This window comes from Cheilinus undulatus, linkage group 22 (genome assembly GCF_018320785.1).
Source record: "Cheilinus undulatus linkage group 22, ASM1832078v1, whole genome shotgun sequence".
In the NCBI taxonomy this organism is placed as follows: Eukaryota; Metazoa; Chordata; class Actinopteri; order Labriformes; family Labridae; genus Cheilinus; species Cheilinus undulatus.
The window spans coordinates 12,588,487-12,604,629 of NC_054886.1; the positions used below are offsets into that span (position 1 = coordinate 12,588,487).

The following is a 16,143-nucleotide window of genomic DNA, read 5'->3' on the forward strand; positions in this document are numbered from 1 at the left end:
CAGCTTTAGGGTAGTTCAATGTTGCATTTACAGCAAATACAGAATACTGACCATTTTTTTACATGTTTCTAAGGTTCCAATAAGAAATAATTGCTACACATAACACCTTAAGTTATTACATTTTATTATTAATTTTCAACTAAAGAAACATCAGTCTTTTAACTAACTTCTGCTCATGATTATAAAATGATTATTAGTTTTCACTAGGGGTCAACCTATTGTCAGCCCAGCACACTGTCAGGGCCAATATTCATAATTTTGCTGTTTTTCTATATCAGCCTTTTATTTTACACTTTGCTGATTAAAGTAATTGATAAATTAAAAAGTTTGCCAGTTTGGCTGTGGTGTGTGCCTCTCCATCTGGCTTGTCTTCATTCCCCACAGTCTCATCTAATGTCCTAAACACAACCTCATCTGATTGGCTAGTTTTGTCAAGAGTAATGGCTAAAGCTAGGCGATATGGTGTAGGGGTAAAACAATTCATTGATGTATATCAGTACATCGATTGGTTGATAAATTATCCAGCCAGATCGATAGAAAGTCAAAACATTGATCTACACTGTCACATTTCAGCTACATTTTTATTCATCCCTCACACCTGTTGTCAGTGTCCGCTCCTCTGTATATCCTCAGCAAGCTAGCACTCATTCTAGCTTTTTAATGTGTTTATGACTGATTCAACTGAGTTTCAGCAGAAGTACGGTGAGTTTACAGCTGCTTCTCTTACCTTGTTTAATGCCACAGCTCGCTTCGTTGAGTCATCACAGACTTAAACAAGTAAGTCCTCAGTTAAAACCCCCTTTGAACAGGAATTTAAGCTGTTGAAATAAGAATCACTGCAGCGCTGGGCTCAAGTCAAACCTTGTCAATCCATACTAGCACAGAGCTTGTCAAAGCCCTGCAGACAGGCTGACGGAGAAGCTGTGCAAAGAAAGCACACTTTGTTCCAAACATCAACCTTGAAAAAAACAATATTAGTCAACCCCTAATTTTCACTGTTATTAGCTGCCACAATGCCATTAAACAGGAAATGAACTATTTTTTCAAAATACCAAGTGATAAGCGGAGCGTTATTTTTTTAATATCCCAACCTGAGACATGTCACTGATTACAATATTTATTTAAATGCCTTTTTATTTTTTGTACAGTGTTGTAAAAGAGGAAAATGACACCATGAGATGGATTGTTGGCTATGATATCTAGGGTTATAGTCATAGAAAATGTATGCTCTACATAAATTTGTCAGTGACAGTATTCTCATTGAACAAGTGTTATTTTAACTACTAAAACTATGACTAAAAATTTAAAAATCCATGATTTATGTCCACTAAGGGTAAATCTGTCAAAACACAACATATCTGTAGCTCTTCCTCCTCTCAGCTGTAGAAAGCAGGAATCCCAGGATACATAAAACTCATTAACATGATTTGGTGCCAGATGCAGGCAAGAGAATAAATGTTTGGACTGAAAGTAAGGTTTAAAATGCTATCACTTTTTACTAACATAAACTGGACTAAAATGTTTTTGAGATTTCATAGACTAAAGATAGACAAAACTATAAAAGGTAGAAATAATTAAAATGTGACTAAAACTTAAAAAATGTAATCAAAACACTAAAATTAAGAACAGCTGTCAAAATTTCTACTGCATTGCACCCTCTGGTTAAGCAAATGAACCCAAAAAATAAACATAACCGACTTTTTGCATTTGGCCAATCATCTATAGTGGTGTTTTATTTTGCAGGTTGTTTATAAATTGAGCTAAATAAAAGTGCCACACTCTTGGCTCTACTGCGATGATTGCCTTCCTCTCTGGCTCTGTTTTCACTCTGCTAATATTCTGAAATGCAATTTTGCTATAAAGTCACCATCATTGCTGTTATACATATTCGTCTTCAATAATCTGAAAATAGTGGATTAATTTTTTAATGACAGGTTTATATCCAATCACATTTTGTAAATGTAACATTAAATAACAGAAACGGATTTACTAATGAGTAACTTTTTCTGTAAATGCACATTGGATTGTAATTTTGGTTATTGTGGGTACATTAACTACTACAATTGTCATTGGTACCTTCCTGTACATGTGTGTTGAGTTGTCGATGTATTTCTACGCTCTTTGGAGTGTGATCGCTGTGAATTGATCTGAAAGAACAGCTTTTCTTTGCATCATTACCTTATTTGCAACTACCAGCACTATCTCCAGTCTACTTGATCAGCAATCTTCAACTGACTGGAGGATGTCAGCCCTACTGACAACAGAATGCATGTTTTTCACCACAAATTAATTACATTATGTTTTCATCAGTCCAACATTTGGTCAACAATGTTGCATTTTTGCAACAGCAACAATTTTTTTTTGTTCTGCCGAGCATTACAAGCTTTAAAGACACAGTTCTGTGAGAACTGAATGCTATAGCAACAAAATCAACCAAATCAACCAAACTCAAACAAATACCCCCAGTTCACTGGATCCAAACACTGGGATCCACTTTCTGATGATGGTGGCTGATGTTTTGAAGTCTTTCACTAAAAAACTGAACGTTAGCTAACGTAAGCTCATAAGCTAATTGGCTGACTAGACGTTGCTCACAGTGGCCCTTATTTTTCAAACTTGCGCAGATACCAGTCCAAATTTGGTTGTAGAAATCATCTTACAGCAAGGTCTATGCATGTTTTATGAAACATGCGTATCTGGCCAATATCAGCTGAAAGCAATTGCCATTTAAATAATATGCTCCTGCTTCCCCCTCAGAATTTACAACATGGATATACATAATACTGCAATGAGATCACAATCCCTTTATCATGGTTTCAGTCTGCAGGTCAGAGAAGTGATGGAAAATTAAATGTTTATTTTATAGCCTGATAGGTGGCATTAAATGGAATCAGAAGCAGCACATGTGGAAGGAAATCACTGCGGAGCTTAACAGAGTAGTTGTAGGCAACTAGTTTCAGGCAACTGAAAATACTTTATTTATAAGCCGACATCTGTGATAAATAACTGTTACATGATTGTATCACAGTGCTTACTGTTCAATATTCTTTATATCTGGGTTTCAATAAAATGTGGTCAGCTCTTAAGACATCAACAAAAAGCATGTTTTGGCTATTAAAAGAAGCAGCAGGTTAGCAGGAATAAGCCAGCCTAAAACTTCTTAGACTGAGAAGAGAGTGGCTGTGATACCTCTGGTCTAATTGTTATTATAAACAGAGGCTATTTATAAGGTGGAGAAGCAGACAGTGATATACCTGTTTACAGGGGAGACAATCTGCTGTCTTCTGACTGTTCATGACGAGACTCAAAATGAGATTTACAAAAGCCTGAAATGTCCTATACCCCATAAAGAAAATGGAAGTATTGTTGTAAGGTGCATTTATGATCTAAATAACTTTCACCCCGAGCATATCAGTTCTAATTCTTATATTTTAGAGTGCTGAATGAGTTCCTGTCTCTTTTAGCCTCCAGCCATTTGTCTGCACGCGAAGCATGAAGCACAGCAGATTAGACTGATTATTTAAGTCTACAGGCATGGCGCTTGATTATTACCCAATGTAAATTAATATTTTGTGTTCTTTGATTGTCAGCTTACACTCCTCCTAAGACTGGACCCCTGATCCATTCACAGTGGTCTGAGATATTTCCTATTTATCCCTTTACCTACTGAGTCTAAAAATGGCGATTTGGACATATTTTGTTATTATGGCTGTAAAATAGTCAGGAAATGCCCTAAGTCTAAGAGCTTTGGTCCCTTTTCCCAGGAGTACTTGAACTTGACTTTTCAATATCTGGTTAATAATTATTGTCCATTATATGGAATTGTCAGCAGTTTAAAAGAAGAAAAACACAAAAACTGATTTGTTTTTCATGGCTTTTATGAGAAGAAATGTTGTTATTGCTCATGAATTTTTGATTTGACATTTGAAATGTGAACCTATACATGTTTAGAACAATCATTCATAGTCATTCACAGTCATTTTTTGAGTCTAGGACTCTGGGTGTGCAAAACACAGTGCAAAAGATAACTATAGGCAACAATTAGTGCAAATAAAGGGGGAAAAATGCATTCTCAACATTCTCAAGTAATATATTGTTATTGCACATGACAGACACGCACATATGCCACTATCTAACGCTATTATTTGAAAACAAAACACCAGTCTCGCTCACTCTCCTTTTACTCTCTTCCTTCACTCTTCTTTCTCACTCGTCTTCTGCCAAAGCTGCTGTTTTCGCGGTGCTGTTTGATATTACTGTAATATATATACCACACATCATATATTTCCAGAAAGCACGGATTCTCAGCTCTCTGTCAGTGTTGGAATTTTTTAGATTGAGCAAACTTTGAGGAGCTACAGTGTTGAGAATCCGTCCGTGTAGCGGTCTCGCGATACTTTTGGTGTTTTGCAATGGATGCCCATGTCATGTGGTTGTGGGTATCGTTATAAACTATCTATGTGTGAATGTCCACAATTCTCAGCTCTCCAACGCCGTTAAAATTTTTCTGATTGGACAAACTTGGACAGAGTCACGGTAATAATACTCTGGACATATAAAACACAGCGCTGGCACTGGGTCAGTAGGTAAAGGGTTAAGAAGCTGAATGGTTAGTTTATTTTTTTGAATAATTGCTGTTTTTCTGCTTAAATCTCCTGTGATAGTGATATTACTGTATACAGTGGAACTTCTGTAATTACTGAAGGCAGCTTGTCTGTTTTATTTTCAAACTAAATCAATAAGGAAGTGTTCAATGTAGGGAAATGTTACTCACGAGGCTTGTCAGAGGTTTGGTGTAATGTTAAATAAATTTTGAAAACCATATCTAATCTATCACTGCAACACCCATGCTGCACAGTGAGTCCACACTGAGTTAAAAACTTGTGTACACAATCTCAGACCTACCATAGGATTTAGGACGTAGCGTACGCCCATGCTCAGATTGATGAGTGCCGATCTGTGCATAGAAATTACGGTACACCTACATTTCTGGTGAAAGCATGTTTGACATACCAGGGCCTCTGAGACAGTTGTGTGAAACTGAACACATGCAGATGTGACAAAAACTCACTTTGAGTTGTCTTCGTTCAGTTGAAATGGTACAGTTTATTCAACTGTTAGCTGGTCCAGTCAAAGAGACTGATGGGAGATGGCACGATTATAGCTTTATTTATAACTGGAAAAACAAAGCAAGCATTGTCTGCTTTGGTTGCTCTCGGCTCACGGAAACTACCATCTTATAAATGGATTTAATGTGAGGATTATAGATCCATTTTAAAAATTGGATAGAATACTCCAATGAATTAAAGTCTTTTTTTTATATCACATAATTAGTTGGTTTATTTACCATCTTAACTACCCACATTTGTCAAAGTGTGATAATCCAATAGGCCCATTTTCACTGAAGTTAGAAAAAATCCCATCGGCTACCATATCAGTTAACTGGTGTTTTTTATCTCTTAGATATGTATCAGTCTTAAAAATCAATGAGAGGTGAGGCTCTTGTTTCAGACAGATCAGTCTCTCTCTACACAAGCAGCACCATTCAACAACAATTGTCCCTCGTGAAACAACAGGTACAGGTGTCATAAGCTGAATACAGGAGTACTTGTTTCTGTCTTCCTTCAGCTGCATCTTTATTATCCATTCTGGTTGCTCTTTTTAGACAGCAGTGCTGTCATAGGCAACCTGAGCCTTGGTCTCTGTCTGACTCATACCTGCTCTGACTCTGATAACATTAAGTAATCCATAACCTCTGCTGCATGTTGATGTCGGGAAGTAATTGTCTGTTTCCGCTCCACTGGCAGACGGAGCTGAAGTGGATAAATTAACTCATGTCGGCCATGCTGCAGATTGTATACAAACCGACCTCTGACTAAAACATTAAAATCTACTAATCACCCTAAAATATGTGAAGTCACAGCTCATATTGGTAGATAAACTAAAATTCAGATTACTTTTTCTGTGATTTTCCTCTAAATGTTTGAAGCATCCGTGCTTTTCCTCACAGGCCAATGATAGCCAAGAAGAACCCCAAGATCCCCATGTCTAAGATGATGACCATCCTGGGGGCCAAATGGAGGGAGTTCAGCTCCAACAACCCCTTCAAAGGCAACGCTGCTGCTGTCGCTGCTGCCGCCGCGGCTGCTGCTATCGCTGTCGCCGAGCAGGTCTCCGCAGCGACTGCCTCACCCGAGCCACCGCCACAGCCTCCACCAATCAGAAAGGCAAAGACGAAAGAAGGCAAAGGTTAGTGGCTATCTCTACCCTTTATCCATACACTTCTTTTAAAGTGTTTTCCAATTAAAACCACCCTAAACCATAATGTTTTATAGCTTCAGAGGTGCATACCCAACACTTGTAATTGTCTTTAAATTATGCATTTATTTGTTGATCATTTTTGATGTATAAGCACGATCTACAAGCTTGTAAATGGCCATTAACTAAGCGTATGATGGGTCCCTGTCTTATTCTGTGGAATGTCCGTAAGATTCTTATTAACAGCTGTATAATTGCTTCTATTATTGTGTTGCTAGGCTACGCACAGGAAAAGAAACAAGCTAAGCTAATGTTAGCAGAAGCTCAACTGCATCTTTATTTGCTTGTTTTTCAAATAGATTATTTTGTGTATTAGTACAAAACATCCTTTCAATAATCTTTGTTTTTATGGGCAAGGATACAGACATACAAATGGGGCATATTGAAATGCTGGGTGCAACGTTTCTCTACATTCAAGAGCAACTTCTGCCAGTTACTGCCTGTTACATACAGTGCATTCAGAAAGTATTCAAAACCCCTTCACTTTTTTTTTATGCTCAAGCCAGTTGAGAAAACTGATATTTATTCTCTTTCATCTACCCTCAGTACCCCATCATGGAAAAGTGAAAACAGAATTTTAGAAATATTTGCAAATTAGTCAAAATTAAAAAACAGAAATATCACATTGATGTAAGTATTCAGACCCTTTGCAAAACACTTAAAATTATGCTTCCCTGCTTCCGATTTTGCTCAATCTTTGCTAAGACATTTCTACACTTGGGTAGGAGTCCACCTATGGTAAATTAAGTTGATTGGACATGATTTGGAAACACACACACCTCTCTATTGAAGGCCTCAGAGCTGACAATGCAAATCAGAGCAAAAACCAAGCCAAGGTACAGATCTGGGGAAGGGTACAAAAAACTTGGCCTTTACTGAAGGTTCCCAAAAGCTGAATGGCCTCTGTAATTCTCATATGAAAAAAGTTTGGCACAACCAGGTCTCTTTCAAGAGCAGTCTGAGCAACCGGGGAGAAGGTCCCTAGTAAGAGAGGTGACAAAGAACCCAGTGGTCACTCTGACTGAGCTCCAGAGATCCGTGTGGGGATGGGACAAAGTTCCAGAAGGACAACCATCACTGCAGCCCTCCACAGATCTGGGGTTATGGCGGAGCGACTAGACAGAAGCCTCTTCTCAGTGCAAAACATGAAAGCATACTCTGAGTTTGCAAAACACTCCATGAAGTATGAAAGTTGCTTTAAGTTCAGTTTAGAACAAATGTAGAAATCCTTGTTGTTCTTCTTTACATTGTGCTAACTCTGTTTATTTGAGGTTTAGGGAACAAAATAAGATAAAAAGCGCGTCTTTTTCTAGCCTCTCTAGTTACCTCATATCAGTGGTGCTTTTACCCCATCCAAATTGAACTTTTTTTCATAGTTATAATAATAAACATTTCCTAAAACTGCAGGAAACAATTCTGATGCTTTCCTTTCAAGGTCTTCAAGCTGGAAATTGAGTGCACTGTGGATCTGAAAGAAGTGTGATTGGCTGATGGTATTTGAGGGCAGGGCCTGGTGATAGGTCAATATGGTGACTGCAATTGTTGGGTTTCGTGTGCCGTCATTGAGATTATCTAGGTATTTTATGGTTCACACTCATAGTACACTTCTTACCAGCCCCTTAATCTCAAATTTTGCTGCTACTGAGAAGGTTCTTCTTTTTTTACTCTAAAACACCAGTTATAAGAGGCATGTACATTTTTGTGATGTAGGGGATGGTTTCTGGAAAGACAGAAGAAACTATTTTTGGTAAGGTAGAATAGCATTTAGAAGATGGTTCACCAATGCTAAACAATTCATTTTAGTGGAAGACTTTCTGAAACTGTTTCAGGTATCAGAAAAACTTCACTCACAAACATCTTTTCTTGCTTTATTAACTGTTCTTTGTCATCTGTTTCACATCTTCTCGTCTAACCAGGTCCCGGCTACAAGAAGCGCAGTAAAAGCCCTCGAGTCCCTGACAAGAAGAAGGCTTCAGCAGTTGCAAAGGCTAAAAAGATGGCACCCATTCGTATCAAACTGTCACCTATAGGTGCCAAGAGGAAGAAGAGTTGCTCAGTGAGTGGAACTCCTTTGCAAACTTTCACTTTTTTTCTGGTTTCTTGTACTGACTTTTTCCTTCTGCCTTTGACTCACTTCACCTCTTTTGTCTTGTTCCAGAGCGAGGATATGGACGAGGACGAGTCGGAGCAGGAGGACTCCAGCGTTCACAGCTCCTCTGTCCGCTCTGACAGCTCAGGCCGGGTCAAGAAGAACAAGAGAGGGCGGCCGGCCAAGAAGAAGAAGAAAAGTAAGATCAGGCTTGCATGTTTAAAGCCTTTGAAGTGAAGTTTATTTTAAGATTTGGTGTGTGTCCAACTTTTTCACTCATATTTTGAACTCTGAGATTGTTCAATGCAAAACAATGAAAAAGTAATTTTATGTAACGGACAAAAATAATGTTTCAGTCACATTTTAGACTTTTTTGTCATCATGTGTTGCCACTTCTTCCAGTCCCAGGTGAAGAGGAGGGTGATGGCTACGAGACGGACCATCAGGACTACTGCGAGGTGTGTCAGCAGGGCGGAGAGATCATCCTGTGTGACACGTGTCCTCGAGCTTACCACCTTGTCTGCCTTGAGCCCGAGCTGGACAAAGCCCCCGAGGGCAAATGGAGCTGCCCACACTGCGTGAGTACCAACAAACAGCATCACGCCTTGTTCTGCTTTCTATGTATGACATTATTTGCATATTTATCTCCATCTGCTTTAGTGAAACTAGAGTGCAAAAGCTGTAAAAAGTTGTATTTACTTGCTTGGAGCAGCAGATGAATAGTGACTTTGTAGCTGCATCACAATTCTCAGTGGAGAGTGAGGCGCAGTCACACAAACAGAGCACAAAGACAGATACCTGAAGGGGGGCTGTGGGTGTATATCTATTCAGTAATAAAAGCCATGGCTCATTTATGTTTCCATGAAACAGTGCTTTATCTTTATGCTAAAACAAGATTAGTCAGCTGTATCAGCACTTTCAGGGAAGATGGTTTATTGCATCTTTAGTTAATTTTAATTGTGTAAAGTTTTATTTATAAAAATGAGCTTTGAAAGTTGGGACAGGGTATGTGTTGTTCTGTGTGTTGCCTCCAGTCTTGGGTTAATGTTTTCCCTGTTGAATATAAACAATTTTTATGTGGACTAGGCAGTGTATTTAGTGGAATACTAACACAAAGAAACACTCTTAAAATACACAGATTGTGGATCAGATAATTCTGAAATACATTCAGTTTTTATTAATAGATGAAGGTTTATTAGCATATGAGCTGCTTGTTATAATGGTTTTAGATGTAGCTAAGAGCATTAGTTATTAACCTATGTGATGATAAGGAAGACGATTATAGAGGATGAAGTATATGAAGTGAAACTGTCTCTCAGTCATTATAGTGTTGTATTATCACTGTTACTGTCTAAATAGCTCTTATTACATTGGATTGTATCCTAACATACCATACCATACATTACTTTATAGTACCGTATGATTCCTGTAAAAAGTATTCACCTCCTTTTATCTTTGACCCTATTATGGATTTTTTTTAAATCAATAATGATCAACATAAATCAGATTTTTTTACCCATAAAAATACAAAAAAAAAATCTTAATGTTTAAAGTGAAAACCGATTACTACAAAGTAATGTTAATAAGATAAAAATATAAACTATAAAACAAGTGGCTGTATTGATATTCATCCCCTTAACAGTGACTGACCTAATTCAACAGAAGTCCAGCCAACTAGTGCTAGTAGTCGCACAATTAGTGAAATGAAAGGAGTACTGGAAGGTCCAGTACCCCTTGCTACCATTACACCATGAGGGCAAAAGAACACTCCAAGGAACTCAGAGAAAAGGTTATTGAAAAGTACAGGTTTCAAAGGCACTGAACATCCCACAAAGTTCAGTTTCACCTATGACTACTCTGAAGGAGTTACAAGCTTCAGCGGCTGAGACTGGAGAGACTCAGCATACAACCACTGTTACCCAGGTTCTTCACCAGTCAAAGCTTAGTTTGGTGGATCCCAAACACTTCACATCACCACAAACACACCATCCCCACTGTGGAGCGTGGTGGTGGCAGCATCATGCTGTGGGGATGCTTCTCGGCAGCCGCCCTTGGAAGGCTTGTAAAGGTAGAGGGTAAAATGAATGTGGCAAAATATAGGAAAATCCTTGAGGATAAACTTATTCAGTCTGCAAGAGAACTGTGGCTTGGGAAAAGAGTTATTGTTTTTTGTGGCTGGACTTGAAAAGGGCTGTTCATACCTGATCCCCACCCAACCTGACAGCTCTTGAGCAGTTTTGCAAAGAAGAATGGGGTAAAATTGCTCATGTTATAATCTCAGTTCTATCAAAAAAGCAAATCTGTATCCATACAGGAAGTCAGTTACCCTTAATTCAAGAAAAAATCCAAAATAACACACAACTGTTTTAAATGCAAAATGGTGAAATTCTAAAATAGTGAGATAGTAAAAATAGTGAAATTAAATCTGAGGTTAATTGCTTTTGAAGATTGTAATCTTTTGACTGCCCTAACTATATCACATCTTATCACACTTTTTGTTACTGAATTAGGTCGTCTTTTACCTGTACATATCGTACTGTATGGCATGGTATCCTGTGGTATATATTATATTGTTTCCTATCCTTTCTTGTCTAGTGGTCCTATGTGCCTGCTTTTGTAAGGATTATTTTTTGGGGTATTTTTGCCTTTATTTGGATAGGACAGCTGAGGAGAGACAGTGAATGTGGGGAGAAAGAATGGGGGAAGACATGTCCCAATCACGTGCCGAGATGGGAATCCCTCAGCCAGTGCCTCTGCTTATAGGCGACTGCTCTACCCGCTGAGTTAAACCGATCCCTTCCTGTTGTGATTTATCCTCAAAGTCTTACCCCCTAGTACTTGTGAAAGGCAATTATGAAGTTGAAATTTCAATTACAAATTTAGCTTTCAACAATCATAAAAACATCTACCTAGATTCAACAAAAGGGATGCACATTGATAGACTTTTGCCAATATGTGATATGCCAGTATTTACAAGTTCATTTCACCTGATTCAGGTATCGATGCTCAGGTTAGATACAAAGATTCAGTCCTTAATACACACTCTGAGGTTTAAAAACAAATAAAGACAGACTTCTGCTTACGAAGGTCTGTTTGTTGGCCTAAAACTCCACAAAGTTGATTGTACAGACAGCAGACATTTAAAGCTGACATATATACCTCAACAGATGAGCAACTTTTTAATATGATGTCTATCTTAACTTACATCGTGCTAATAAAGTCCTGCATTCCTATTTGAAAATGACTTTACTGCATGCCGTGTTGTGCTGTTTTGTCTATATATTTGTCATGTGTGCACAGATGTTGTCCTTTGCAGCACAGCATATGCTCTGCCCTTTTACCAAAACTGCTCTCACTTTAATTTGAGTGAGGAGCAGAGGAAGCCAGCTATCAGTTAGTTTGAAAAAAAGAGCGCTAAAGAAGAAGATGACAGAAAGACCTGGAACATTGTAAAAATAACTTGCAAAATGTGTTACATGGTTGTTGCTTCCCCTAAAGGCAAATCATTTAAAACTGTGAATGTGGTATTTATAATACTTGTGATCTCAATAGCAATCAAAATTATCACGATTGAAGTTTTTGTCAAAATCAAGCAGCCCACACTGACACAGAATTGCTTAAATTAGTACATTAATAATGCACTCTACATTTTGAGTGGCCTTTTATATTCTTCAGGTAATCAGATGTCATATTTTAAGATTGTCCCACAGAGTCATTATAGCGTGTACCTTTTGGGATTGTCATTGAATAAATGAATGTGTTTTTTTATATGTTTTTAAAGTTTGAGTCATCTCTGCAGCTCTTTCTTCATTAAACATATTTTGCCTCCATGTGAAAATTGCAGGGGCTGCAGTGGTAGTAATGCTCTACATTTGGATTGATTGTGCAGCTGTACTTACAAAACATGATAAAGCATCAGACAAATTGCACACTTCTTTGCAATTTTGCAAACATCAGTCATTTATTAAGCAGGAAACTACAGCCATTAACAATCTGTGAGTCAGTGATACTGGGAAATAGGCTTTATGTAACTGCACCAAAAACTTGATTAATGTCTTCATTCTGCTGCAATGGTTTAATATTTAATGCTCCCTGACTGTATGCTTCTTAAGAGCAAATATCGCTTGAAGAATGCCTGCTCATTCCATCTTATTAATTAGTTAAGCTATTCCATTTCATCTGAATTAGTTTGTTACTCATGAACAGGCTCTAGTGTTCAGAAAAAAATGAAACCAAAAAAGTTTGAAATGGTATGACACTGGAGTACTTTTGCTTAGATGCTGTTGTTCAGATCAAGTGCCTGCATGCCCTCCTTAAGGGCATCTTTTCAGTGATTTTGATGAAAAGTGGAAGCCAGTGTTTCACTTTCCTACTTTAGACTGATGCTGCTGGTCTAGGAATCAATAAGGGTGTCCTTGTTTCTAAATCTTAATCTTGCTTTCTAATCTCCTGATTTCACCTTCACCCTTGATTTTGCATTTAAAAGTTTTTACTGAATCAATTGAATGTTTGTTTTCCCAGGAAAAGGAAGGAATTCAGTGGGAAGCAAAGGACGAGGACTTTGAAGATTTCGAGGAGGACAGTGAGGACAGAGTGATATCAGAGGTCTGCGCAGGGATCACCAGCGGGACAGGGGCCGAGGAAGAGGATGACGATCACATGGAGTTCTGTCGGGTGTGTAAAGACGGAGGTGAGCTGCTGTGCTGCGACACCTGCACCTCCTCCTACCACATCCACTGTCTGAACCCACCACTGCCAGAGATCCCCAACGGAGAGTGGCTGTGTCCGCGATGCACAGTGAGCTGCTTTGGTTTTTTTTCTGTTACATTTTGAACTCTTTTCAGTCATTCAGTGAATTCATATTAACTAGTTTAGGTTGTAAAAATGTCCACATCATTTCCTGTAATAAAATAGTTTGTGTTTCTCCTTTAGTGTCCGCCAATCAAAGGCCGCGTCCAAAAAATCCTTCACTGGCGATGGGGTGATCCACCGCCTCCAATCCCAGTTCCCCCAGCCCCTGACGCGCCACCTGACGCTCCTCCACCACCTCCCATGAAGGGCCGAGCTGAGCGGGAGTTCTTCGTCAAGTTAGCAGGACAGTCATACTGGCACTGCACCTGGATCACCGAGCTACAGGTGAAAGAGAAAACTCTATGTAGGGATGGGTTTAATAAGATGATTTTGTTTTCTGTGTTGTTTAGTACTTCACACTGAACGTTTGTTTAAATTTGATACTTCAGCCTTACATGGAATCTAGCACTATATTGATGCCATCCAGTTTAGGCTGTGGTTCAGTTAAAAAAGCAAATTAAAAGACGCTCAGGTTGTATTTAATGATGCTTTTAGAATCTTTTTGAAGCTTCCAACATGAATGAGTACAGGGGAAAAGGTTTGTGATATATTTCGCCACTTTCTGTGCTCTTTAGAGGAATCTATCCAATAATCAGTCTGTCTCTAAATGAACACAAATCCTGAAAAACTATTATTAGATCTTAAATGCCTAAAGTGAGCCCACACTGGCAAGCACATGTAAGTTTAGGCTTTAGAAATCATAACAGCTTTTAGTGAAAATAAAATCCCAGAGGTTTGGAAATCTGCCTTTGTCTTCCCCCCTTTTAAATGACCATGCCCAACTATTTTAAACAATTATCGACCAATATTTAAACTTTCCAAAGTGCTTTCAACCTCTGTGATCAGCTGAAAGACTACCTGTTTTCCAATACACTTCTGTCTACTTTTCAGTCATGCTTTAGAAAAAAAAAAAAATCATTACCACTGCTGCAAAGAAGGTTTTGAATGATATTGTAGAGACCTAAGATAAGAAACAGTGACATCTGTATCTTTTAATAGATTTTTCTAAGGCCTATGCAATGCAATTTTCTAAAACAATGCCCTTTTTCCTGTCTGTATTGAGAACAAGATCTAGCTGACAATGCAGGTGTAGAACTAAACTTAATGCATACTGGAGGTTTTTAAAAGCTTGTGCAGGCATATCTGTACAGCAGTAAACACCGGTATCATCAGCATAAAATGAGAAGATGAATTTGGTAAACTCTGTACACCGCAATCCATGTACAGATGGGAAATAACTGTGGCACCAAAACCGAACCTTTAGTTACCTCATTGTGAAATGGTTTAATTGTTGTTGTTGCCCTTGTTTTGTCATTTTATTTAAACTTAATTTACTTTTACTTTATTTTAGTGTTGTAGTAACAGAGTTGCAAAAAAAGGTTAGAGTTTTACCCATTATTGAACCTCTCTGGGCTTTAAAAAAATCTTTAAATGAAATTATTCAGGATGGTAAACTACTCATTAGCAGAAATGCAAATAAGTAAAGGCATCTTCATACAAATGCTTTTATTATGAGTTATTGTAGAATTGGTTTGAAGCTAAAGCTGATACCATGTACTCTAGAGCTCAGTCCAAATATAACTTTAATTCCTACGCCAGGTTTTCCAGTGTTCTCTTACCTCTGAAACAGAGTGACAAGGAGATGGGTGAAATCCTCCATCACTACATGGGACGGCCCTTTCCTGTTATGTCATTAGTAATTGCCAATAGCAATAAATCTCCATTTTAAGTTCTGTGTACCCCGAGCACTCCATCAAGAACTGGGACACACCTACCCCTAGACCCCTGATGTGCGAAATAAAGGGGCAGCGCTAAGTGGTGAGGGCAAGGGCTGTATTGGGACTGAGCTTTAGTTTGAAGATAAACTTTATGTGTCTTTTGTTTTTTCTTGTTTTGAAAAGAAACTGTTTTAGGAATGCCTCAAAAATCAGAGGTGTCACGAGAAGTTTATAAGAGTTAAGTTTCAGAGAATAGATTCTGATTAATCAAATAGCCAATACTCAGGACTTCCTTTCTCTCCCTGAACTTCCCAGTTGGAGATCTTCCACTCGGTGATGTACAGAAACTACCAGAGGAAGACGGACATGGACGAGCCGCCCAGTCTGGAGTACGGCTCAGGTGCAGAGGACGAGAACGGTGTGGGGAAGAGTGAGAAGAGGAGGGCCAAGGACCCCCAGTATGCCATCCTGGAGGACAAGTACTTCAGATATGGCATAAAGCCTGAGTGGATGATGATCCACCGCATCATCAACCACAGGTAAAGCGCTCTTTTTGAGTTCTGTTTGTAGAAAGCTTAAGCTATGAGTCAGTTTTAGAAGGATTTCATTGGCCTGTTAGAGTGAAAAAAGATCCTTCAGGAAGGTTTGAAAATAAAACAGTGCATTTATACACAATAGAAGCACTCAGTAAGCAGTTTGTATCTTTTAATCACAGTGTGGATAAGAAGGGAACATACCATTACCTGGTCAAATGGAGAGACCTGACGTATGACCAGTGCACCTGGGAGACAGAAGACCTGGATATCCCAGACTTTAGGATTTATAAAGAAAACTACTGGAGACACAGGTAGGACAAATTTGGATCAAATTTCACCATCCATAACAGAACAAAACCCTTTCTGATTGGTTGTTTAATGTCTTTATTTTCACAGGGACGCAATAATGAAGGAGGACCCAGACAAACCAAGAAGGATGAGGAGCAAGAACCAGGATGGAGAAGAAGAGGAGTCTCCTGCCTCGCCAGTCACTGATGTGAGTTCACATTTTTATTTTTACATATTAAGCAGGGTTTATTACACTGCACAACCACTCAGCTGGTCATGTGGTGTTAATAAAAGTAAGAGGGGGATTAGATTTGAAATACAAAATGACTTCAAGGCCATAAAG

The 16,143-nt window shown here is 38.5% G+C and overlaps 1 protein-coding gene across 4 annotated transcripts in view; it reads left to right on the forward strand.

Moving 5' to 3' along the window:
- The window catches only part of chd3 (chromodomain helicase DNA binding protein 3), a 68,076-nt gene that overhangs the window by 3,584 nt on the left and 48,349 nt on the right, over positions 1 to 16,143 (forward strand). For all 4 annotated transcript variants that reach the window (XM_041778981.1, XM_041778978.1, XM_041778980.1 and 1 more), the window contains exons 5-13: positions 6,011 to 6,249; positions 8,235 to 8,374; positions 8,477 to 8,606; positions 8,810 to 8,985; positions 12,929 to 13,204; positions 13,340 to 13,543; positions 15,292 to 15,515; positions 15,692 to 15,823; positions 15,909 to 16,008. In XM_041778981.1, coding sequence (XP_041634915.1) covers positions 6,011 to 6,249; positions 8,235 to 8,374; positions 8,477 to 8,606; positions 8,810 to 8,985; positions 12,929 to 13,204; positions 13,340 to 13,543; positions 15,292 to 15,515; positions 15,692 to 15,823; positions 15,909 to 16,008 — 1,621 coding nt within the window. The remainder of the gene's footprint in view (positions 1 to 6,010; positions 6,250 to 8,234; positions 8,375 to 8,476; positions 8,607 to 8,809; positions 8,986 to 12,928; positions 13,205 to 13,339; positions 13,544 to 15,291; positions 15,516 to 15,691; positions 15,824 to 15,908; positions 16,009 to 16,143) is intronic.